This window comes from Pseudopipra pipra, chromosome 1 (assembly GCF_036250125.1).
Source record: "Pseudopipra pipra isolate bDixPip1 chromosome 1, bDixPip1.hap1, whole genome shotgun sequence".
Lineage (NCBI taxonomy): Eukaryota > Metazoa > Chordata > Aves > Passeriformes > Pipridae > Pseudopipra > Pseudopipra pipra.
Genome location: NC_087549.1, coordinates 70,657,661 through 70,682,808, shown reverse-complemented (window position 1 = coordinate 70,682,808; position 25,148 = coordinate 70,657,661). Strand labels below are relative to the sequence as shown.

The following is a 25,148-nucleotide window of genomic DNA, read 5'->3' as shown; positions in this document are numbered from 1 at the left end:
AAGAAAGGGGATATTCGAAGAAATTATACTCTCTCTTTGTATCTGCAACTTGTTGCTCTTAGAGGAAGGAGACAGAGATAGAGGAACATTTCTTTATCTGACCCAGTAGCGTAATTCTTAACATGCTCCTGGAGTTTCCTTAGGCAATAAACAGATTAGGCTGCAATTTCTTCTGAGGACTGGTTTATAGGATTCCTCACTTTCCAAACAAACTACTATTTGCATTTAGGTAAAGTAACTTCCTGCACTGTTTTTTAAGCTCTGCACTGCTTTTTAAGCTATGCTGCTTCTTTATACCATGATTTTGCAGCTTATTAGAAGCATCAAATGTACAAGGAGGATAATAGATTCAATTATGCTAAGTGCTGAATAGCCAGCTATTCATCTAAATAAACTGCCCTATAGCTTACTGGTATCCACAAGCATCTACAGAGTTTCTGTTCACTCAGTTTTACTCTTAGCCCTGTGAAGGCAAACACACAAGCATTTACAAGAATAAATCCAACTGAGAGATCCAAACCTAGGTTCAAGTTCTAATCCAAACTCCACAGTCCAGATCAATTAGCAATGCATGTGACGCTCCTTTCTTAAAAATACAGCAGCACAGTCCCCTACCAGACAGATGTTTGGTACAGCATATTTTCAGCAAGCTGACATCCTGGAGTTTGAGGACATATGTCCCAAGGGAAGAGCAAGGCTCTTGGGTTTGTCCAAAGTCACTTCTTTGTAGATGATTTCAACTTTATTCAAGCACAGTTTGTATGTTTTACTGTTTTCTGCAAGAGTGCTTAACATCTCATAGAAATAAATAAAAAAGAAGCTTTGCACACTAGGCAAAAAACTTTAAAGTGCATTCTCAGACAACCCACATATTACATAATTAAAGACCTGTAACCTGGTTTCCTGCCTCTTAACTATAGTCATTTGACTAGGTAAGAGCCAAGTGAAAGGCTCAGTAAGTCAACAGAGTAACTGTGAACCTAGAATTTTAGCATTCCCATTGCTAAGAGAGCTTGTACAAACAAGGGCTTAAAATAAAGCCACTTAGCTTTGTCAAAAGCTGGGCTCTCTCTCCTGAGGTAGCAAAGCCACTAACTGCAGGAATCCTTCTGTTTTTACAGTACTGGCTGTCAAGACTAGGAGCAATAACCCTAGAGACCAAGAACAAACAAGCCCAGCTCAGGATTACAGAAGAAGCAAAGGCAGCAGTACATTCCTCCCGACACACAGCAGCACCTCTGATCCTCGGTGCCGCAAATCACTGCAGCAAATCACTGAAAACCTGACACGGCGCAGACTTATTGTGATCCAAACATTCATACGACCCTCAGCAGACTTACTAGCCCACCATGCAACATATACAATAGCTACAAGAAACACAGCAGACCAGGAATTAGCAAAGAAAGAAGGAAAATGAGACTGATAGACAAGACAGACCTGCGTCCATGGTCCATGTCACTGCAATGGCAGGGAATTTGTTAAATGAATCACAGGAATTATATTACATCCCATGATACAGGGGAAGGCAGAAAGGCTTGTCAGTCTGACCTTGGAGGAATTTCTCTCCCGACCCCCTCTGGGCTTCAGTAACCCACTGACCGTAAGTCATTCAATTCAGCAAAAAATTGGGAGTTCGGACCCTGTATTGACACTGAAACCCCAAGTCAGTGAAGTATTTCTTTCTAAAAGCCATGGGCTGACATAGTTATAGAAGCTACTGCTATAGCTGAGCTTGAAAGTTATTTTTCTGAAGGTGCTTCAGATTTATTTTAGGAGTCCAGTTATGTGACTTGTCACCACCTGCATTGCAACTGCTATCAGGGCACACCAAAAACTACTCTTACTACTAGCTTCTTCCTGTCCTCCCCCCAACTCCAAGTGTCTCTTTGCCCTCCAGGAAATAAACAAATCAATTAATCAAATAGTTAATGTAGTTTAGCAAGAGCTGGACCATGACTAGCAAGCTCCAACAGTATCTGGTAGGAGCAGTTTATTAATAAAAGGCTTTTCTCCAGTAAGGCAGGAGTGAGCATACCACATTAGCTGACAGCTCCAGCAATGCATTTTTACAGCACACACACAGGCTAACATTACAGATTCAGCTTCTCTAGGCCAGTCTTTGCAAAACTGGCATTAACAGGATTTTCAACACTCCTGGACCCAAACTTTGGCAATAACGACATCAAAATAAATTTCTCTCCCTCGATGCAGTCCTCTCGTAGTAGAAACTAACTGCTTCTGCAAGAATTGAGCTGTCTCCCAGTACTTTGCACAAGAAAATTGATAGTATGTTCCACACTGTGCACTTTTTGGACCAGACTACCATTTATTATGGGACAAGAAAATTCAATGCATCATGGTTGCTGTCTTTTAATCAGCTAGCAAGGAGGGAATCCAACTGACAGGCTTAGAAATGCTAAGAGCTTTGTTCTATTTTTAATGAGACTAAAACCACTGGGTCTGTTAGAGACAGTTTACATAGTTTACAACTAAAATAAAGTCCTGAGATACAGAAAAGAAACAATTGCACAAAGTTCTCAGTGAAAGCAATCACTCCTTAGAGGTGTCTTCATCTATAAAGTACTTACAAAAATGAAGCACTTACTTACCTATAAAGTATTCTTTTACGTCCTTTTTTTTAAAACAAACTAAGTTCCTTTTCATTTCTAACAAAACACCACTGAATAAATGAAGTTTATATTAGGAAATTCTTCACAGCAGAAAAATCACATGCTTACATAAAATTTTTGTTTCTTCTGATGGTGCCTATAGATCCTGATGTGTCTTTAGCTTTTCAGTGACATATTGCATCATTCTCTTATCAAAGAATTGAGACTTAAGAGACTATACTACTTAAATTGACCTAAAGGCGCAAGTTCATACATGTTAACTACTATACTGAATGGTGCTCACGAAGTCTCAGGCAGTAATGCAACCCATAACAATGTGTTGTTGCTCATAAAACTTTTAGCCTATTCAAGAATCTTTACCAGGGTCACTTTCTATGTTTTGTCCAAGTTTTTTAAGTGCATGGTCAGGCTATATTCCTTCATCAGAAAGAGGAAAAGAAATATAACGGCAATATTTGTGCCCTGGTGCTATGGAAAATTTCAGCATGTCACACACTTGCTAACACACCTGTCCAGTCTGAGAAAGTGTCTTCAAAATTATTTTCTTTTACCTTGTGTTTAAAAAAAATAAAAAAAAAACTCCATATATGCTTTCGGGGGAAGCTGTAACACAGAAAGAAGGTATAGGATATTTGATCCTTTTCAATGCACTGCCCTCCCCATGCTCAGACCTGTGAAATACAAGGTAGCTCATCTGTTCTACTTGGCATCAAATCTACTAGAGCTTCGGTTGTAGCAGCGCTGCTGACCAGCTGCTTCACGGAACACTGGTTTTGGGAGTCAGGTGTTGACAGCATCCTTGCACCACGTGGACAGGAGACGTTCTGCAAAATGCCTTGGACAGTTTGTCCCAGTACAAGCTAATGATGCCCTGAATTAACCTTGGAAGGCTAAATGCTTGAAACGATGAGCTGGTGGACTCTGGATCTGGCACTGCAGCAAAAAATTTCTGTGTCTCAGGCCAGGGGAGGGAGGAGAGAAGGGAAGATGGCACCTGGGTTGAAGGAACCACTATTTCCATCCAAGTGCATTCTCTTCATGAATTTATACTCAAATATCTACGCTTTGGGAAGCAGCAACTGCAGCCAGATGACCTAAATTTAAGTGTACGTACCCTCATAGCTAGGCAGCCCTGAAAACTCAAGACAGATGAAACTAACAAAGGAATGAAAGTAGTATGAAATACAGAGCAAAGGAATTTACGCCATCTGAATGCGGGTCTGCTCTCTTACAGGCAATACTTCTGTCTTCTTGATGGTTCAGGTTCAAAACAAGAGTTTGAACATGCCAAGAGATGAAGATAGTTATCCACAGCCCTTGACAGAGCTGATAAAATGATAAACCTCTTGTGGGGCAGGAGCCTCTGTACCACACAGACCTTTAAAATGTACTGGATGCCAGCAAGCAAAGTAACATTCACACGCTAATGAAATTGTTCTTCATACTGAAACTCTGATGAATTTAAAGTGTCATGTTGAACAAATTCATACAAGACTATTTTGCTATCCTTACTTCAACTATCAGCAACATGGACCTTCTCACTCTACTTTCTAGTCAATTTTCTCAATTGCTGCAATTTAGAGTGTGCTTGGTACCCCTCCCCTCCTTCCAAAGAGCGATCCTTGGCATTAGATAAGTAATTAACTAGGTCTAGAAATGTCTGTCCCATCTGATCAAACCTATAATCCTAATTATATTGATCACACACCTTTCTGCTTTGATAAAGAACCATTTGCCTGTTATATGGTGCAGTTTGCCCCAGAACTGATTGCCTACCTCAGACAAGAGCATTAGTATTTCAGGTGACATACTCTCAGTTAGATACAGAACTAACTCTACACAGTTCCAAAACAGCAAGCCTTACCAAAAAGATATTTCAGAATCTCAGACATGGGGTAAAGATTTATACACTTCAGCTGACTGCTCTCTACCCTACTCAAACCCCACAGAAATCACAGACACATCTCTAAAGCACAATAATCATATATTTTCATGATTAATAACCCAGCATCAGATCACATATTGAAACAGAATGCTGTGCTCTCCCCCAACCAAACAGCAGGGTTACACTCAGTGCAAATGAGTAATGTAATTTATGCAAAAAAAGTTATGGAGTCTAAGAACAGTCTACAATATATGGGTACTTAAAAAAAAAAAAAGTTCTTTTTTACTGCTTACATTCACATAATGGGTTACTTTGCAAGCCCTCAGAAAAAAATAACCAACAAACCCCACACCTTTACCAAGAAAACAAGATGCCTGTATGTGTGCATTTCTTTCTTTAATCATGTCTGAATCTCATTTGACCTTTGCAGTTTTAAGAAAGTCACATACATCACTGCACCTTTCACAGTGATGGTCAAAACAGTTTTCCTGAAAAAAGTCTCACAGTGATGCTCTATTAGACCTCGTAAAGTCACCATCCCCAAGTCTTTGCACACAATGATTGAATAAAATTTCTAACACAAATGATGCTGCAGTTTGCACTATAGAAATACCTACACAAAAGTTGTTGATTCATAACAGCTGGAAAGAAAACAAAACAAAGATTAAGATAAGACTAACTACAGGAGTCATCCTTAATATTTCAGAGTGACACTGTCTTATTCCTATTTCTCTAAATGAAAGGAACTTGCAGGGCTCAGTACTGGGTCCAATCCTGTTTAATATCATTATTGATGATCTGGATGAGGGGATCAAGGGCACCCTTAGTAAGTTCGTGGATGACACCAAGTTGGGTGGGAGTGCTGATCTGCTGGAGGATGGGAAGGCTCTGCAGAGGGATCCGAACAGTCTGGATAGATGGGGCAAGACCAATAGTGTGAGGTTCAACAAGTCCAAATGCCGGGTCCTGCACCTGGGTCACAACAACCTCATGCAGTCCTATAGGCTGGGGGAAGAGTGGCTGAAAAGCAGCCCAGCAGAAAAGGACCTGGGGGTGCTGTTTGAGAGCTGGCTAAATATAAGCCAGCAGTGTGCCCAGGTGGCCAAGGCCAATGGCATCCTGACTTCTACCAAAAATAGGCCAGCAGAACCAGGGCAGTAACTGTTCCCTCTGTACTCAGCCACTGGTGAAGATGCACCTTGAGTCCTGTGTCCAGTTCTGGGCCTCTCACTACAAAGAGCTCACTGAGGTTCTGCAGCAAGTCCGGAGAAGGGCAACAAAGCTGGTGAAGGGTGTGGAGAGTAAGTTATATGATGAGTGGCTGTGGGAGCCTGGGGGTGTTTAGCCTGGAGAAAAGAAGGTTCAGGAGGGACCTTACCGCTCTCTACAACTGCCTGAAAGGAGGTTGTAGCCAAGTGGGGGTCAGGCTCTTCACACAACCAACCAGCAATAGGATGAGAGGACACAGCCTCAAGCTGCACCAGCAAAGGTTCAAGGTGGACATCAGAAGGAATTTCTGGGGTTTTTAAACATTGGACTGCCCAGGGATGTGGTGGAATCACTATCCCTGAAGCTGTTCAAGAAACAACTGGGCGTGGCACTTAGTTCTGTGGTCTAGTTGACAAGGTCCAAACATTGGACTTGACCTTGGAGGTCTTTTCCAACTTCACGATTCTGTGAATTTCTACATCTTCAGAGTCTTTAGAAAAAGAATTAACTAATTTGACTGTAGTAAAATCCCAGCATCTCAAAGTCACATTTTAGCCTGAGAACTTCTCTCAGTGCTCTGCATACTTTATCTCTCTCTGTCTTAATTTTCAAAAATCTAGGTACAGTATACAATATGCCTAATTGTTACACTTGTTGCAGTATTAATAAAAATATATATTTATATCTATCTCAAGGTAGCAGCTGCCATATTATCCTTTTCTTAAGGAAAGGGAGCCAATTGCAAGTAGCTCTACCAGTTATCCTGCATTAAGAAGATGGCTTTATCAGAAAACCTTTATTGACTTAACATACTCTGAAGGAAGAAAATTCACAAAAGATCAGCAATTTGCATTTAAATAGCAATAAATTACATGTAAAATTGCAAGCTGTCCCAGGAAAACACAATACAAAGTGTAATCTTTAGTTTTTGCAGAAACTGGCACACCAAAAGCAAGCATGTCAAACACCTCTTCATGCTCGGAAGGTTTTCTTTTTGTTTCGTTCTGCTTTACTGTTGTCTACAGCACAACTGTGTTAAGTGACCTCTTATTTTGTACAACTGCTCCCCACCTCTTGCTAATGCCTACTGGACACATCCAAGGAAGTTACCCACAGCACGTCAGAACATACACTGCGGCGCTTCAACACAGTTAGCAGCAGCTGCTTTAGTTCTTCACAAAGCCTCTGAGGCTACATGAAAGCCTCAACAGATCAAAGAGGTTTCATAACTACCAGCATGCTACTGGAGGAAGGTCTGATGTGCCAAACATTGCCAAGGCAGCACTTGAAACAAAACAAGCAAACCACCTCAAACGAGACCTGCCCAGGTACAGGGTCTCCAAACAATGAGAGATTTGAACAGAGATTGCAAAGCTGGTCGCCAGACCATGAGAAAATTTCTGCAAATGAATTTCTACTGTTCACTCTGAGAAAAGGTGAGATGCAATCGGATGAGTTGTGTTCAATTGGTATTGAAGTGGCTTTCAAACACCTTTCTTTCTCTTCCATGAAACCACTGCTGAAGTCTAGGGAGGGGAAGTGACTTGTTTACCTTGCACTTCAAGGGGCTGCCAGCTTGCACATGAGCAGCTACCACACTTCAGCTGAGATGGTGATTAACTCCAGCATTCAGGGTGGTGCCTTTTACAGCACAATCAGTATTTACTGTACTGCTTCCTCTAGTTTTGAGCTATTCTTTCTAATCCAAAAATGCAGATCTATGAAATAAAGGTAGTGGAAAAGATTCCTGCTGAGATTAAAGTCAAACTAGAGATCAAAAAAAGGAGGAAAAGAGGAAAAACTTTGAATTAAGCTTCAGAAGCAAGCTGTGGGTGAGAGGAACAAGCCACCTTCTGGATACAGATGAACAGAAGACCATTCATTTAGCCAAAACAAGAAAATTAACTGTGCAGATTACCTGGGAGCTCCTTAGCACACTGCAATACTGACAGCATGTGTGTAGTCTTACATCCTAATACTACATGTTATTGTGTCAATATCCCTGTTCCAGAAGATGCTAGTAGGACAGCCAATACGAAGTTTCTGGTCTTGTGGGTTTGGGTTTATTTTAATCTTCAGGACAAGTCATATTTTAAAAGATACACTGTCAGAAAACTATTTTTCCAACTTTCTCTCATCCAGCATAGCACTTATGGTTTGTGACTAAACCATCCAGGCAATTCATGTTCAATAGCCATAAGCTTGTCATAATTTTGAGGACATAAAGGACTCCAGAAAAAAACAAGATTGCAAGAGGTGCCTTTTTAGGAACATCTTTAGCATGCTTAGTTATCTCTTTTGCCCCTGTCAGGAAAAAAAATATATATATTCCATGCAGAAATTTCACCAGCAAACATGTAGGAAGGAATTTTTTCCATCAAACTTGCAAACACACTGCCTTATACTTCTGTATGGTCAGAAGTAGAGAAACAGTCCCTCTGAAGTCTTAATTCACCTTAGAGAACAGGCTCTACAAATGCTTCCAGTTACAAAACACTCAAGGTGACTCCCTCAAATATTGACACTAATATCTGGTTTTAAAAATTTCTTGAGTCTGTCATGAATTCAAAAAGGAAAAAAAAAAATCACGTAAGTTGAGTGTGCATGTGTGGGTGGGAAGACATGTTTTAAGTCACTTTAATAAATGGATATTTATTTATGTATGTAACGTGTATGTTACATAAAATCCTAGAGTTACCTTCTACAGAAATCTTTTCAACTGGTCATGGCAAGAGGTCATGGCAGCGTGGCCATGGCTTGCCCAGTGCTTCCTGCTTCCCTGCTAGTCAAGGAAGAATGAGCCCAAGAGAAGGGCTCTGGAAGAAGGAAGATATGCAGAGAGGGAACAGGATAAGAGCACACAGAAGGATTGTGAAGAACTGAAGGACTTCACTCAACCAGGTGGCGGGAGATCCAGAGACCACAGAGGCTGATTAGGAAAAAGAATCCATGGAGGTGGGCTAGCCCTAGATACAATCAACTGTCTTCTGACATCATCCTTGCCAAGATGTCCTCCAGAAAAAGCCAGTTATTTCCTTCCAGAAGGGCCAGAATATCTTCTCCCAAACTCCCCCAGGCAGTATCCTCCATCAGCCGGCACACAACCATTCAAGGAAATCCTGAGGTGTCAAGTCTCTGCCAGAGTGGTGGAGGAGATAGAAAACCCACAGGCTTTTAGGAAAGGGAGGTGTTAGCCTTTCCAGGTTAGCCATGAACTCTTTACAATCAATAGAACAGTTAATGCATTTGAAGGCTTGTGTCAGCCCTTCCTTCCTGACCCCCATTGTCTCTTTGCTCTCCAGGCACACGGGTGATATCTCTTCTGCAATGGGCTCACGGTGGAAAGGGAAAGATATGGTCACGACTCTCCTAGTGCCTCGTGCCCAACCCCACCAAATGACTCTGAGCCAGGGGCACTTGTGACCAAAGGATAGAATCATCAGTCAGATCTGAGGGTGGAAGCTCATAATCCACTTAGCAAGGGGGACCTTTCCCACATTGCCCCAAGGACAGTCCTGGGGTGATATGGCTGGCAGTGAGTCGTCAGAGAAGGCAGCATGGGAGGTAGTCCATTTGGATGCAAACCTTGTAAGAGAGAGTAGACATCAGGGAAGGCAGGAGAGTGCCACAACAGGAGACTGAGTACCAGCAGTTTGGCTGCACAGCCACAAAGGACAGAAGTGGGCCAGGAAACACCTGGACTACTAGCACCCCTGAGCTCTCCTTTGGTTCTGTCACACTGGCAAGTCCCTCATTTTCCACATCAATACTTCTATCCAAAAGAGGCACCCATCATCTTTAAGAAGAAAAGTTCAGAATACCTGTCTTGCCTAGGCCAAACAAGTCCATTTTTGCAGCCAGGTACATGGGATGGGGAGAGAAAAAACAACTAAACCACATTTCTGACCCACCCACGAGCAAACAGTGCAGTTCCAGCTGCAGTCAGCACTGGACACTACAAAGATTTCTGGAGTGGGTTCAAGATAACGTCACATCACTAGTGATCAGTGAGCCAGCCAGGGAAGCATTCTGCTGCTTGACCAACAAGCAAAGACAACTTGTGGACAAAGAAGAACCAGTTGGGGAGGAAGAGGTTGATGGCAGAGGAGATGATGGTAATGACCGAGCAAAGAGAGCAAGATTACTAGCAAAACAACAGTCCTGGACTATGGGAAAGCAGATTTTTGGCTTGTTTAAAGATCTGCTTGCAAGGTTCCCATGGCAGACTGCTCTGAAGGACCAAGGTGCCCAAGGCAACAATCTGATCTTGAAGGACAACCTCCTCAAACCTCAAAACCAGTCCATTTTGGCATGCAGAAAGTCACAAGGGAATGGCAGAAAGATAAGCTGAATGGACAGGCAACTTCTGTGTCAGCTCAAATGCCATAATGCAAAGAAGGTCAAAGCAGGAAGAGGTTATGCAGAAAGAATATGGAGATAAGTGCCCATGAAGAAGAGTTGGAGCAAGCAAATGAAGACAAGAAAAAACAAGGAATGCTTATATAGGCAAGCAAGGACAAAAGGATGGCTAATATTAGTCTAGTTCGTCCTCAGTTATGCACGGGATCCAGCAGCTAAGGACACAAAAGATCAATGATGTCTTTGCCTCAGTTTTTCCTAGGTCAGTTTGCCTCAGTTTTTCTTCAGGTCTCCCAGTTTTTTGAGCACAGTGTCAGCATCTGGAGGACTGAACCATTACTCACAGCAAAGTTATGGATCAGACAAGCTAACTGAACCAAGTCCCTAGGACCAGACAGAATGTGTCAGAAGGTGCTAAGGAAGCTAGCCAATACCACTGAAAGGTACTCTCTCATATCTTCAAAAGAGTAAGTCACTCATCAGAGGATGATCCTGGTGAGTGCAGAGGCAAAAAAACACATTCCTCTTCAAAACAAGTGAGGTTGACAACATGAAGAACCAGAAGCTGGTCAACCTTGCCTGGTTTCTGCCAAGATTATGGAGCAAGTCCTCCTGGAAGTCACTGCCAGGAACACAGAAGATAAAAAAAAGCAATTGGTAAATCTACACTGGCTGTTCCAAAAAACAAGTCACACCTGACATTTCAGCTCACAATTTTATACCATTTATATTAAAGGCCTTATCTCTCAAGAATTCAAAACACATAGATCATGGATCATTGTGCTGCCTTTTGGTTTCTTCATCAAGCTGCACATTCTAGGTTCTTCAAATATATAGTTAAAATTTTACAATACTGGACAATCTTGTGGGATTTTCAGAACATCCATTTTCATTAGAAAAGTAGACACCTCATTTGTACTTTGCACAGCTCAAAGCAATCTGCCTCAGATATAGCTGAAGACTGTAGAAAAGTTAACTGCAAACTTGAGAAGGATCGACTGCAACAGCATAAAATTCATCAAAAATACTTCTTTGCCTCCACTGAAGCATCAGTTTTACAAAACCCACGTGAGCTGAAATAATGGCCTGTCACTCTCCTACGCTAATAGGTTCAAGAACTTCTTCAAGAAAGGTGCCAACACCACTTTGTCAGAAACCCCCTCCTGAACTGTGCAGAAGTATTCAGTATTCTGGGGAACTTGCCAGCTGACAGTATTTACTGTATGACTAATATGCATTAATGAAGCACAAATGGACAACTATTTACTTGTGCTAATAACTAAAGCGCTTTATTAGAGCTAAGGCCTCTAGCACGAAGGGTTGCCAGGTTCCCCACTTGCCAAAGTTATGTCAAAAAATGGAGCCAGTGTGTAAGACATCAAGAGCTACAGCCAGTGTGTAGTAGAGTCTTAAGTCATTGTTTAACATTCAGCTTGCAAAGGACCAGCATGCTCCAAAACCACTGGCTGTTCCCGTGGGCTTGTCTTTTCATTGTAGAGGCTAGAATTTCAAGCATGCACACTGGTCGTACCAGTGCGCAGACCAGAGCTATCTTAAAATAGCAGTAAAGCCTGAGAGCTCTGCTGGACATTTGTGTTCTACTTTTGATTGCTTGTTGTTCTTTCAAAACCAGAAAGAAAAACACTGTATCTTAATGCCTCAGATTAAAATATCAATACTATCTAGCATAAAAGGCCATTAATACCAATAATCTGGCCCTCTCTTCATGAAGGATTCCTGAAAGCTGATCAATTCGGTAAAATTCCCTCCTGAAAAAGCAAAGTCAATCACACAAGAACAAAGCCCTTGCTCTGTGTAGTACTCTCCATCCCACATCTCCATGAAGGGAACATATCTGAACAATATGAATGAAAGATACACCTGAAAAGCAGCAGAGTTCTACGGGAACTTAGGGAGAACTGTTAAAAAAAGAGTGTTTCAGGCTGCCTTCACATTAGAAACTGAAAGAAAAATTCTTAAAGGATGCAAAAGTAGCAGGTAAAGATCATTTTCAATCATAGCTAGTAATAGGTGGACCTGATATATTCATCCCTAGCTTTACAAGGTCAGTGGCCCATCCAGCACCAAGGCCACAGTGAGTTCAGGCTATCCATTCTTCTTTGAATCAGCTTCAGTTCAGGACTTGCTGCAGCATTAGGAATGGAAAGTCTGCAGCTGTAGAAACAAACAAAATGATCCCTGCCATGAGACATCACATAAACAATAAAGTTTTGAAACTGCACCCACAGTTTCTTTTTAGAAGCCGAAAAATTCTCCTCTCAGAGTTGATCATACAAACAGCTTCATGCAGAATCATAGGATTTCAACTGTGGGGTGGTACTTTGGAAGAGTTCCCTCCCCCCCCCTTTTAACTTTAAAAAAAGGAATTAAATAAGTGCTTATGAAATATTGTCCTTCCTTTGATCAAACAGATTCCCTTTAGACTATGTAAGGCAAGAAAATGTACTGAGCATAACTTTATGCAAGGTCTGTATCTAGATACATTTCTTGGAAGTACTTTAATATAAGACAATATTATATCATTGGTCTCTTCCAAGGATAGAAAAGGCCTTTCTGAGCCAACAGCCATGGAAAACAGCACTAAGAATTTTCCGAGTCACAGTACTTTCTTGAAAAGTGACAGCTCCAAATGCTCAGCAATCTTATCTTCCTCTTTGAAAAACAAAATCATCTCCACTGATTATTATTTACTCATATGTAGAGCACAGAACATCTGTAGAAGAAAGGTTCATTAAAACCACACACCCCCAAACTATCACTAACATAATTCCAGTTGATTACAACAAAGGCAATTTTTTTAAAAAAATGCTTCCATTCCCTTGTATTTCAGGTTTCTACTCTGTTATGTTTACACAGACATTTGAAGTATGAAGCTGTCTTAGGACTGGTACATCAACTTCTCTTTTAAGTTAGAGCTGTTACTAACATGAAAACACTTGTAATTCTCCAAAATAACCAGTTGGTAAACAGCTTGTCAAATATTTACTCATTTGGAAAAGACCACATTCATTAAAAAAAATATACAGGATTTCATTTGGTGCTATAGCCTGCTAAGCTGATTGTTACCATTGCTTCAGAATGTTCTCATGAAGTTCTGTGAGAAAACACCAGAAAATGGTCTGGTTTTATCAACATAGATGTTTTTATAATTTGGAAATGACATCTGAAAAATTGCATAAAAGTCAGAACCTAAAGAGACACATTGCTTTTGATTTTCATAGGATCACTGAATGACTGGTGTTGGAAGACATCTCGAATTCACTTGGTTCAACTCCTTGCTCAAGCAGAGCCACCTACAGCCAGTTGCCTGAGCCCATGTCTGGATGGCTTTGGACTGAGATTCCACTCCCTCTCTGAGCAACCTGTGAGTTCTCAGTCACCCTCACAGTGGAAGAGTGTTGCCCAGTGTTCAGAGAGAATCTCCTGTGTTTCAGATTGCGTTCATTGCCTCTAGTCACCATTGAAAAGAGCCTGGTTCCATTCTCTTTGCACCCTCCCTTCAGGTACTTTTATATATACATACATATATATATATATTCATAAGATCGCCCTCAACTTTCTCTGAAGTATAAAAGCAGTAAACTGTAGATTTAAAGATGTATGAAAAATAGAGCTAAATCAAGAGACTAAATGATAGGTTGTCTAGTGTTCAAGCATGAAACTATTAACAGAAAGATGCAAAATAAACTTCTTTACTTAAATTTCTCACTTGGTTTGAAACACCTACGTTGTTTCCTGACCACTATTAGTAGTAACACAAGTAGCAAATGCTATGATTGACCAATAGAATGCTTTGAGTCCCTTTTTTTTTTTGTGGCTTGAAAAAGCTCATATAATTGAAAAATGTGGACCTAGCCACTTGAAATTTCTTGCTTGCATTCACCTTCATATAAAGACTTCATGTTTTGCCAACCAAATCCCGTGTAAATTGGAATACAAAAGCAGAAGTGCAAACTGGTAAGTACAGGCTTTCAGCTGGAAATGTAGAAAGGTAAACTGGTACAGCAAAAAAAAAATAATTGATGTGTATTTTTTGGAAGAAGGGAAACCATAATCAACTGCATATAAGCTTAGTGTAAGATACAAACTTCTTTTACATTATTTTGCTTCATATAAAATAATCTGATGATACATCTTAGTGGTGGCAAGTACACTTCCAATGGCCTCTTTAAGAGGTAAGCACCACAATTTTATTCCAATGTTAGTGAAAACAACTGCTTTTGGGACAAGTTTTTAAACAGATTTCTTTCCAAGAAAAATAGAGGCTAGAAATCTAGCTTTAGTTAATCTTCAACGAAAACCTACCAAGCAGCATCAACTCTATCTGTAAAAAACATTTGCAGTCTGTACTCAGGGAGACAGATTTCATAACTTCATATTGGAGGCAACATGTCTTGTAAAAACATTCACTAATGTTCTCGCTGCTTTGTACTTTCTGTCTGCTCCAGTCCGTCAACCCTCTACACCATATACATGTAAACTGTTAAAACAAGAGCATCGTCAATAAAAGATCTGTTGACTGACACCATATTTCACAAATCTGATGACTTTCTGCATTGGCAGTAGCAATATTTCAGCTTTTCTTTATGCAATATGTAGAAGAATGATGCAATGCAATAATGCATCTGGTGTTTTTTCACTCAGCTATGCCCAAGGACTTTGAAAGACTGCCTGCACACTCTGGTCCTTCCATATTGTCCTCTTAGCACGAAAAAACCAAACTCTGCAACAAATTCTATGCAAGCAGAATACCTGTACGTTTAAGCCTCATAAGACTAAATTAAGGTACTGTTTATTTTGAATCTTGAAAATCATGTATTGGATTTGCAAGACAAGGCTGCGGCAGTGGGGGGGAGCTACAGGGGTGGCTTTTGTAAGCAGCTGCCAGAAGCTTGCCCCATGTCCGGCAGAGCCAGCATCAGCCATCTGTAAGACAGAGCCACCACTGGCCAAGGCCAAGGCCATGAGCAACAGTGGCAGTACCTCCCTTGGGGCAGGGAGTCCTTCACTGGATGATTGATACTGGATTTAAGAGGGGGAAAAATCCATTCAGTTGTGCCTGGGTTCCAGCCAGGGCAGGGTTAATTTTCTGCAGCAGGAGGGAGGAGACACCTTTAGGACCTGGAAGTTACTCTATTTCACCTCATATCAGTTGCTGGGGGTGGGGGAAAGGGACTCTTCCCAGGAGAAGGGGCATAAGGCTCCTTGAGCATTTTGCATGTGAATCATTCTCTCTTTCATACACTTTTATTGTTAAAATAGTTGCTGTTACTGTTAATTTTCTTATCTCACTGCTGTTTCCAGTAAATTGTTACTATCTCAACCTGTAATTTTTGCCTTTTGTGCCTCCAGTTCTCCTCTCTGGCCACCTTCATTGGGAGTGGGAGGGCAGTGTGGTTTGAAGAGTCTCCTTTGGAGAACTAAATTAGGGAGTACCATTCCTAAACAGCCCTGAAGAAACCAGGGTCAGTGACAAAGGAGTAGGAGGAGGCATTCCAGGAACTGGAGCTGAGATCCCCTGCAGCCTGTGGTGCAGGGGACCCTGTGCTGGAACCTATGGATGCACAAAGGAGGCTGTGACCCCATGTGAAGCCTGTGCTGGAACAGGGTCTTGGCAGGACCTGTGGACCCATGGGGAGAGAAGCTCACACTAGAGCAGATTTTCTGGCAGGACTTGTGACCCCACAGGTCACAGTAGCCTGTTCCTGAAGGACTGCACCCCATGGAAGGGACCCATGCAGGAGTGGGAAGGACCCACATTGGAGTTCACGGAGGTCTGTCTCCCATGGGAGGGACCCTATGCTGGAGCAAGGGAAGAGTGGGAGGAGTCCTCCCCTCAAGGAGGAAAGAGTAGCAGAGACAATGTATAATGGACTGCAGTTTCCATTCCCCATCCCTCTGCATTGCTGGAGGAGAGGAAGGAGAGAAAATTGGGAGTGAAGTTGAGCCTGGGAAGAAGGAAGCGGTGGGGGAAAGGTGTTTTTAAGACTTGGCTTTATTTCTCATTACCCTACTCTGACTTGATTGGCAATAAATTCAATTAATTTCCCCCAGTCAAGTCTGTTCTGCCCATGACGGTAACTGGCAAGTTATCTTTCCCTGCCCTTACGTCATCTCATAAGCCTTTCATTATATTTTATCTCCCCTGCCCAGCTGAGGAGGGGAGTGACCAGAGCCACTTTGGCCTGATGTCTTTCTTACTACAGTTGGTAAAAAAGATCTCCACAGACTCAATAAACAATTTGTCAATAATCAAGAAAAAGAAGATTTTCAAATAGTGTAAGGTAAATAATGAGGGCCAAAACATAGGTCTTGACAGCCCTTCCCAAGTCTACTTGGAGACAAATTCTGCAATCAACTTTTTTTTCATGGAAGTTTTCTTAGGACAAGACATTTTATGTACGCAAACATGGACAGCAGCATGTATACTTATATTACACTAAATAACAGACAGTTCAATTCCACAGTGGCAGAGATAAGACTGAGTCACACAGAAGGCACCTTGATGTCACAAGGATGAAGATTATGGCATCCATCAATGTAATTATCTAATTAAATTAGAGATTTAATCAAATCAAAAAGGGCTGTTTCCCCATTTCACTAAAACAGAAACCCTCTATTCTTTAACTGCCCAGTCAAAGCAAACCACCCCTGAAAATGAAAAAACCAAGTTTCCCAAAAAAACACACTCACCAAGATGAAGCAGTCTAGGAAAATAAGTATAACCTCAATACGCTATGGACTTGGATCAGACAACCTCCAAAGGTGTCACCTAACTTACTGTATCATTATATTGAAAACAAGGGTCCAAGCTGCCATACTAAAACCCGGAAAACCTAGCTGTGCCTAGTCGTTCCTCCAGGTGAAGGCAAAGGAATGTCACTATTGCAGCTGTAATACTGGCAGCACATCACCTTCACATCCACAAATCTGACATCATTAAAAGAGGCTTTCATTACAGTAGCTAGCCTCTGATTAGTTCTCCTAGTTATTTAATTCCCTACTCGTGAAGTGCACAAAGCTTCTCAAGTATGATGTGCAATATTCTGCTCTCTTATCTGATCAAGAGGATTACTAGCAATCCCAAAATCCACAGCTCTGTACACGTATGAGAAAGCAGTTCCCATTTTCTCCCTAATTTGTGACCAAGCACCTATAGTTCATTTTATGCCGAGCTACAAGTCCTTTCTCTAATAAGAATTCAGCTCACTGAAAACAAACTCTTTATTACTGAAGTCATACCTGCATCTTGGTTATGAGAAAATAAACATTAGGCAGAAGGTAGAAGATGAAGAGCAGCTTAGAATTTTATCCTCATAAATTGAGAAAAAAACTCATCCTTTTGTTATTTATGTCACTGAGACTTGTACGATTAATGCAAAGGGTTAAAGAACTAAATATTCCCCAAGAGTTCAAGTCACTGTACATAAATACTGTTGTGACTACAGATTGCAAAAGAACGGAAACACAGTAAATCATCCCATTTTTTCTGAGAAATTCTGGGACTATGTTCTGAATTTCCAGGAACAGAAGACAAACATTGCCAATTCTCACTGCCCGATTTTTATTGAAGAGTTCAAGAATTTGGAAAGGGCTCCTGAAAGCCACTGAAAGATAGTACAAAGCTAGAGATTGTTTTTAGGAGAATGCACTCAGTGTGACTGGTTTATGTGCTAACTCCCAAGAAAGAAAAAGAAAAAAAAGACCTGAAAGCTTCTGAAAGCAGCAAAGGTTGCAAACAAAGAGCCCAGTAAGAATTTCAGAGCTCTATACTTTGCTCGTCTCCCCAAAACCAGAAAAAAAAATGAAGAGCAGAGGTAGACTGACAACAAGACATCCCAAAGGTTATTCTGTAGTGCACACTCACTTATCCAGGTTCTCATTTTTCTTGTTTTGAATGTAATCCCAAACTCTGATGTGTCAATTTATTCTAATATTGCAGTTAGAGCATTAAGGTCCCAACCCTGGGATCTCTGGACCAATGTCCTTCATAGACTTTCATTCCTATTAAGTCTGAAAATGTACCGAAAAAATAGAATACTTTACACTCTAATCTAGAGCATATTTAGTTTAACCTTCTTTCAGCCCTTTACCAACAAAATGCTGGCACTGCAGCCAAATTTGAAAGACAACTTGATGAAAGCTCCTAAGTCAGATTTAGTAGGGGTGGAAAAACAGATGTTCAGGGTTTTTTTTAATGCAAACTTCAGTTCTGACAGAAGGCATAGTAGTTGTGAATGGGCTTCCAAAGCTAGTCTTCAAACTGGTTATAAGCACTTAGGGTAGTTAATACACAGTCAGCTATGACCACAATTAAATGAGTCACTTTCCCACCATCTTAAGTCACCCATGTTACTCTGACACGTTTAGTCTGCTGACTGCCCTAGACTAAAGCAGATTATCTACAGGGTTTGTCAGAGAAAAGAAGTAACAATGAAAATTCACATTCTTACTTCTATGAACCAGTAAAGACACTATTTTCACAAGTATGACTGACATTCAGTTAAAGAACTTGCAGCTCAAAAATGACTGCATATAATGTCAAGTTTCTCTTACATAGCTCTCCTCTCCCTCAGCTTTGCATCATGACTCAGATGATGCTCTAAATGAATTGGAAGCATAATTTCACAGTGCATCAAAATTATGAAGTCCAGGCACATCTATTCACATATTCTTTTAAAATCATAGATCCAAGTATAGTAACAGATTTTCAGAACACCCGATTTCTCAAAGTCCATTCTATTTTTATAGCTGCAAAAACAGTTATAAAGGAACTGTTATGTTTTTCCTGTTATCAGCAAAAGCATTAAGGTACATTCAGCTGACAACTCAGCATATACTAACATCAGACTTTTAACTCATTTAAGGTTCCTGTTAGAGAAAAAAATTGTAAGTTGACACATTACAAAGCATGCATAAATACTATACTTTTTTGGGAATTTTGTTGTTGTTTCTGTTTGGGTTTCTGTTTTTCTTCCAAATGAGTAGCATGACTGTAGGAATCACTACTAGTAATGTTTCTCTTGCGACAAAGGGAAAAGGTTTTAATGTCATATGACACTGTTTAATTATTTGTGTATCTACAGGATCCAAAATCATAACTGAACCCTCAGGGTGGTAATCACATTATGAAAACAAGAGATAAAAAGTGCAAAAAGAAAAGGTCATATCCAAACTAAAGAATTTGCCATTCCATAAAAAATTATGCCAACTAAAACTGCCCAGGAAAAAAAAAAGGAACGGTTACATGCATTTTTCCATAGTACCTTTGAAGTTAGCTGAGGGTTTATTAAAACATACTCTTTGTAATATGCCATATTGGCTGCTTAGATACAGCACAATGACTCAAAAAGCATAGGATCTAACCAACTGTAAAAATCTCTGCCTTTGTTCCTACAGATATAGCATTCAGCAAGCATTGATACATTTCGGTGCAAGGCATTTCACTGATTTTGTAGCTTGCCGGGTTTTTTTTAAATAATTGACTTCTCCCAAGTATGAAATGGCTTTTTTGAAGACAAATATAAAATCTTAATCAGTATATATTAGTGACCCAATTTTTTTTAGCAGCAGATCTTGGACACTGGATGGTAACAGAGGCTCTATTCTCAAATGTTAGCAAAACCCAGAGAATTGCCAGACAGCTATTAGCAGTTTGATGAAAATTTTGAATGCACAATCAATCACCGACACACAGCAACATGATGCTACAAGCTGACAGAAACATGCAGTTTCACAACTTACTATCCGATAAGGAAGATGTAAAAAGGAGTCTGGGCAGCCAGCTAAAGCCATTTGTTCCTTCAAATTTTCTTCAAATTACATATACTGCTTCCCAGGACCTGCAGAGTACAAACAAACTGTCAGAAACCATACTGAAGACATTTCATCAACTTATTATTGAAAATAGTTGGAGGGGGAAAACCGAGAAGAGCAAGATGAGGTGATGAGGATTTGCATCAACTTGGGAGTAGCAATTCTGCACATTTGCTGTCTGTAGCCTAGAAAACACGTTCAATTTGGCATTTCATTTAAAATCCCAACATAACTACTCTCAGGCCGGGTGGCTCCTCCTTTATTTCATTGTCTCGACCATTTAAAAATTGGCTCTCACCAATTGAGGCTATCTTTTCAACTGTGGAAAGAAAACACTGAAATCTGAGTTAATTAAGATGACAGTCACTTATCATAGAATCATTTAGGTAGGAAAAGACCCATAGGATCTTTAAGATCCTTAAGCAGCATTAGTCTTCAATGCCTAGTTACACAACTTCAACATTTACCCTTTCCTGCCTGCCTTTTCTCTCATGATTTTATTCTCACACAATCTATCAAATAGGGTGCCCCATACAAATTCATTCAAGTCTTGCATTTGCTCTTCTGAGTGATTATCAGCAACAACTTTTCAAGGTGAGTTGTGTTTCTTTTAAGCATAGCTTCTGTGATCAGATACAGCTTGAAAAGAAATTGGCAAACATTTAGAGGTACATATGGTTAAAGAACTAAGAATGACAAAAGAGAAGGCAGTATTAAGACAATGTCAAGACAGTTATTTCAACTGCTGTCTCATAACAAAGGAAAGAAAAATAAACAAAAATAAATAAATATATAAAGATCTGTTTGCTGGTCCAGCATTTCTTCCAACCACTGACATTCAACTGGAGACATCCCTGCAGACTAAGACAAGTGATGTCATCTCCATGTAGATGAAAAAAGGGTGACTGGAGCAGAGAGAACAGGCTGCAAAGCAGAGTCAGAACTTCTACCACAAGTGAGTTCCTGTCTTGTTCGCTCTTATTATTAATTATATATTCAAAACAAAAGCTTAAGTTTTAAACAGGCTACCCCTGCTCTCTGCTAAGCATGAACTGTCACCAAACCAAAGCTGCCAGCCAGATTTATGGGACAGTTAAGTAAGAGACAAGAGTAAAAGATATCTTGGAAAAACTGTTCCCAGAGGAGTTGCAGCCTATGGTCTACATAAACCATGCACTCATCAAGGAAGCTTTATTTTATCTAGTTCCAGGGTAAGTTTGGCTGAGGTATGGTTGCCTCCTCTTCTATCAGTAAGGCAGGCAAACACCTGGGAACTCCTTTCCAGAAAGTAGTTACTGGGCTTCTGCAGTTTTCCGTGATCAGTTCATACAGCCAATTACCTCGGGAGGAAACTGCTTTTGGCAACAGCAAGTCTGAAAATCTATTCAACCCAATTTGCATAAATCAAGTTGTTTATTCTAGGTGAGTAAATGCTGTGGAAGAAGAAAGTTTAAACGCAAAATCTTACAGCATTCACAGTGGGGGATGAAGCAGAGGGAAGCCAGCTCAAACATCTAACTCTGTAGGCACAATACCCAACTTGTACTACTGCTAGTCTTCAAAAATATGAACAGTGGTCTACAGCCACATAACTATTTCTCCACACTTAAAAGTTTGCAGTAAGTTTTTAAGACTGATCCGCAGATTTCAGTCTAATCACCCGGTTTGTTCCAGGAGAATTTAGCATCAATTTAAGAAAAGCTCTTAAAAACCTTTTCATTTTGGGAAGTACAGTTTTCTGTAAGCACATGTACAGTGAAATTAGGCAAGCCACTGGAATAGCTGTTCTGAAGTTGGTCAAATGCATCAAGAACAAGGAGAACTGTATCATTAACCTCTAAACAAATCATGACTAAAAAAAGTTTATGTAAAGGGATAAGGGAAAAAAATTCAGCTTTATACTGCAACGGTTTTATGTTTATTATCACTTCAATATTTAGAAAACAGGAAAAGGCACAACTGCTACAACTTTAATGGTAGGTTATTTAGGACTGAATGTCAAAATACTGTCTTTTGATGTTTCAGCAAAAAGCTCCAATTCTTTTATAGCAAGATAGATTAAATATGTTTCTAAACAATACCAGACCAATTTGTCTACTCTAGGGTGTGCTGCAGTTTATGCCACAGCCCCATTATGCCAATGGAAGATCATAAATTACCTCAAACAATAGTTGGAGTCAAGACTGCATAATTCATCAAGAACCATTTGCTTTACTGCTACATTCTTGAGTATTCATTTGTTAACACTGCAGAAACAGAGGAGAGCAATCTCTAGATGATATCATTCCTGGTCAGTCACACATTAACACTGATTTAAGATCACAACTCTTTTGTCTGTCTAAAAGCAGTTTATCAAACTAGTCTTACCCTAGGAATACAAAAAGCCTTTGCTCACCTTTAAGATCTAAGGCCCTGTTGTACTACATCAACAACTAATAAATTCTATAGGGACAGAACTGTATACTGATTTCATGTGTTCCACAGATAAACATTAGGACTTAGAAAGAAAAAATAAATCAACTTTTCCTTTGCTGTTGCCTTAAACATAATTTTTAGCACTTCTCTTCAGAGATTGTAGCTGCGTACAGATGTACATATTCTTTCCACACAAGTTAAACAGCACAAATCGCGAAGAGGTATTGAAGTGCCAAGTTACTGCCCTTTTCCTAAAATGCCTTAGATGGGGGAGGGAAATTCCAAAGAATTGTAAATAGAAAACAAGCTATGTAGTCAATCACTGTTACAAAACTCACTACATTCAGTGGTGGGAACAACTGTCATGCAACATCGAGTGAGACAGCCCGTGCGCGTTCATAACCAAGCAATTTCATGTGCTGTTATTGGCCTGAGAGTTCTGCCTTGGACAGAGTCCCTGAAAGAAGGACAGTCATGATAAACGAAGTTTCAAAGGTCATAAGACTAATTTTTGGTATGACATTCTCTAGATTAAAGAATAGACTATTGTGAGGCATAGCTTTGATGTCTCAGTCTCTCAAAAGTGTTAAACCAACTCGCATAATCTAAACAAAGATTGGTATTCATCCCTCATGGAAAACACTGGAGGTATGCATCCTGGAGGTTGTCGCTGCTATGAATGAGTTGTTTAAGTCACAATCAAATTACCCACCTAACCAGTAGATTATGTTATTTATTAACTGTAAATTAAGCCAGGTGTGTTTTTTTGATTTATCACTTGCTCTCTGCACATTCCCAGCAGAGAAAACGGTATCTCACCCAGCACTCTGGAAGCAGACACAGCCTACGCACCTACAGATACTGCGGTAGGAAAATGGCAGGGGTATGGTCACTCTGCCAATTCAGGAAGTTTTCCAGGTTCTACATGTGCCATCTGTCAAAGTCTTTAAATTCAAGAGAAAAATAATTTTTAAAATGCAATCGCTTGCATATTAGTTGGGAACAGGAGGAAGGACAATAAAAATATTTTAACCTGGCAGAGTTGCAAGACAAGCTCCAGAGTTCTTGAAAAATGGATTTATGCTCTTTTATGAAAGGTAACTTAACAAATACGTTGAATACTATACTCTTTTAAATATTTCATTATTTTTCTTCTGTAATGTTCTGCTTTCTGTAACTGAACTACGATGAAACAGGGAAGGGAAAAAAGCTTCAACATAGCCTTAAATTTTGACCTATCTGAAGACCTTTCTCTAAGAGCTCAGGTTTAACGTAACTAAATATCACCGTTCCATTTCTCCCCACACTACAGCATGATGCTTAGCAGACCAAACCTGGATTTTCTTTAAGAAACTAGAACAAAGTCTTAAAACATCTGAGTTCATACAATATTCTCCCCTAAGTTACCTTCAGGACTGTCTAAGTCTACTTGACTTATAATATAACATCTTAAAGATTCAGGGAAAAAAGACCCTATCTGGCTGGTCCAAGACCTCAACTGGCCACTCACCTGGCTCCAGACTACCCACTACTTCACAGCACCTAGGGAAGTGTTCTGGTTTTTTTCTACAGACATATACATATATATGGATATCTGAATCACTGAAGCAGGTTTTCAAGAGGAAGCAAATAAATAGATACATCCAGCAATCCTCTACAACACAGGGCATGAGGACCCATCCTCTGAAACTTTCTTCCTAATCTACTCCTATTGCCATAGCTACAATGGAAATAAATTTGGATACAAGCAGCATGAGGCATGCCAGTGAATTTTCTGTAGTTGAAAGACCTGACAGCTAGCAATGTCCCCAGCTGCACTGAAACTGCGGGACCCAGATGTGCTTTTGCATTCAAGATCCACACAACTTCTCACAAGAAAGAAGGCTGAATGACAACTATGTGGGCTGAAAAGAAAGTGCCATCAGGTTCCTTAGCTGACTGGACTAAGGAGATTAGATCCTAGAACACCCTTGGCAGCACACAAGTTTGCCATCAGATTTCATTGTAGCTTTAGTAATCAGTATGTATAAGGATTCCTAAAGCATGTTGCCTTCTTTTGGTGATGGTTTCAGGTGGAGACTGTGTCAGTTTACAAGATTGAGGATGACCTCCACTCCCAAGGTGATAACTTGGTCAGCAGGACTCAGAGGTTCATTAGTGCAGGCTGTCAAACATAAAACCAAAAGACTCTGACTTCAAACCATACTGGCAGCCTTCTGTGCACAGAACAACACAGCATTGCTTTGCTAGGCACTCAGAGGACTGGATTCATCATCTCAAACATTTTATTGACCACTTTCCCAATTTACTCAGTCCAAACATATGCTTGCTTCTCTCCCCAGCTCTAAATGTCCCTCCTCACACCCCAAGTCTCCAGGTTTTCCATGCTGGAAAATAATACTTGGTCAATTTCCCTTCAAACAAGTTTTTTTTTCCTCCAGAACACCTCCCCAAACACTCCAGAAAGGCATCACTCTCCATCCACAAAAGATTCAATGACACAATCCTCAACACCCTGATGGCCTACTGAGATTAGCAGCAGGTAATATTTAAGAATACTTGTAGCTTTCCCAATTTCTTCCCACTTCCCTTGCACAAGTTGGTATCTGCAAACACGTTTTGTTACACGTACATACCCAAAAGGCATTTGCAAGTCTATGATACAGAGGAACTGCCTAACTAGAGAAATACTTTGAACATCTTTGAAAACAAAGCATTGTTCTAGCTAAAATTTCAAGTGAGTGTTGCACACTAAAATGAAAAGCATTGTTCAAAATATAAATCATCAATCAAAAGCACTTCAGTTACGTCCA

The 25,148-nt window shown here is 40.3% G+C and overlaps 1 protein-coding gene across 6 annotated transcripts in view; it reads right to left on the bottom strand.

The window, feature by feature from the left end:
- Positions 1-25,148, bottom strand: part of GRB10 (growth factor receptor bound protein 10) — a 145,138-nt gene that overhangs the window by 88,721 nt on the left and 31,269 nt on the right. For 4 of the 6 annotated variants that reach the window (XR_010431839.1, XM_064660344.1, XM_064660334.1 and 1 more), the window contains one exon: positions 19,849-19,946. The exons of 1 other annotated variant lie outside the window; for it this stretch is intronic. Coding sequence is in view for 3 of the 5 variants with exons in the window: in XM_064660344.1 (XP_064516414.1) it covers positions 19,849-19,899 (51 nt within the window). In the remaining 2 variants the exon portion in view is untranslated. Of the gene's footprint in view, positions 1-1,437; positions 1,640-19,848; positions 19,947-25,148 lie in introns of those variants that run through there. One more of the 6 variants, XM_064660360.1, reaches the window with a different exon arrangement.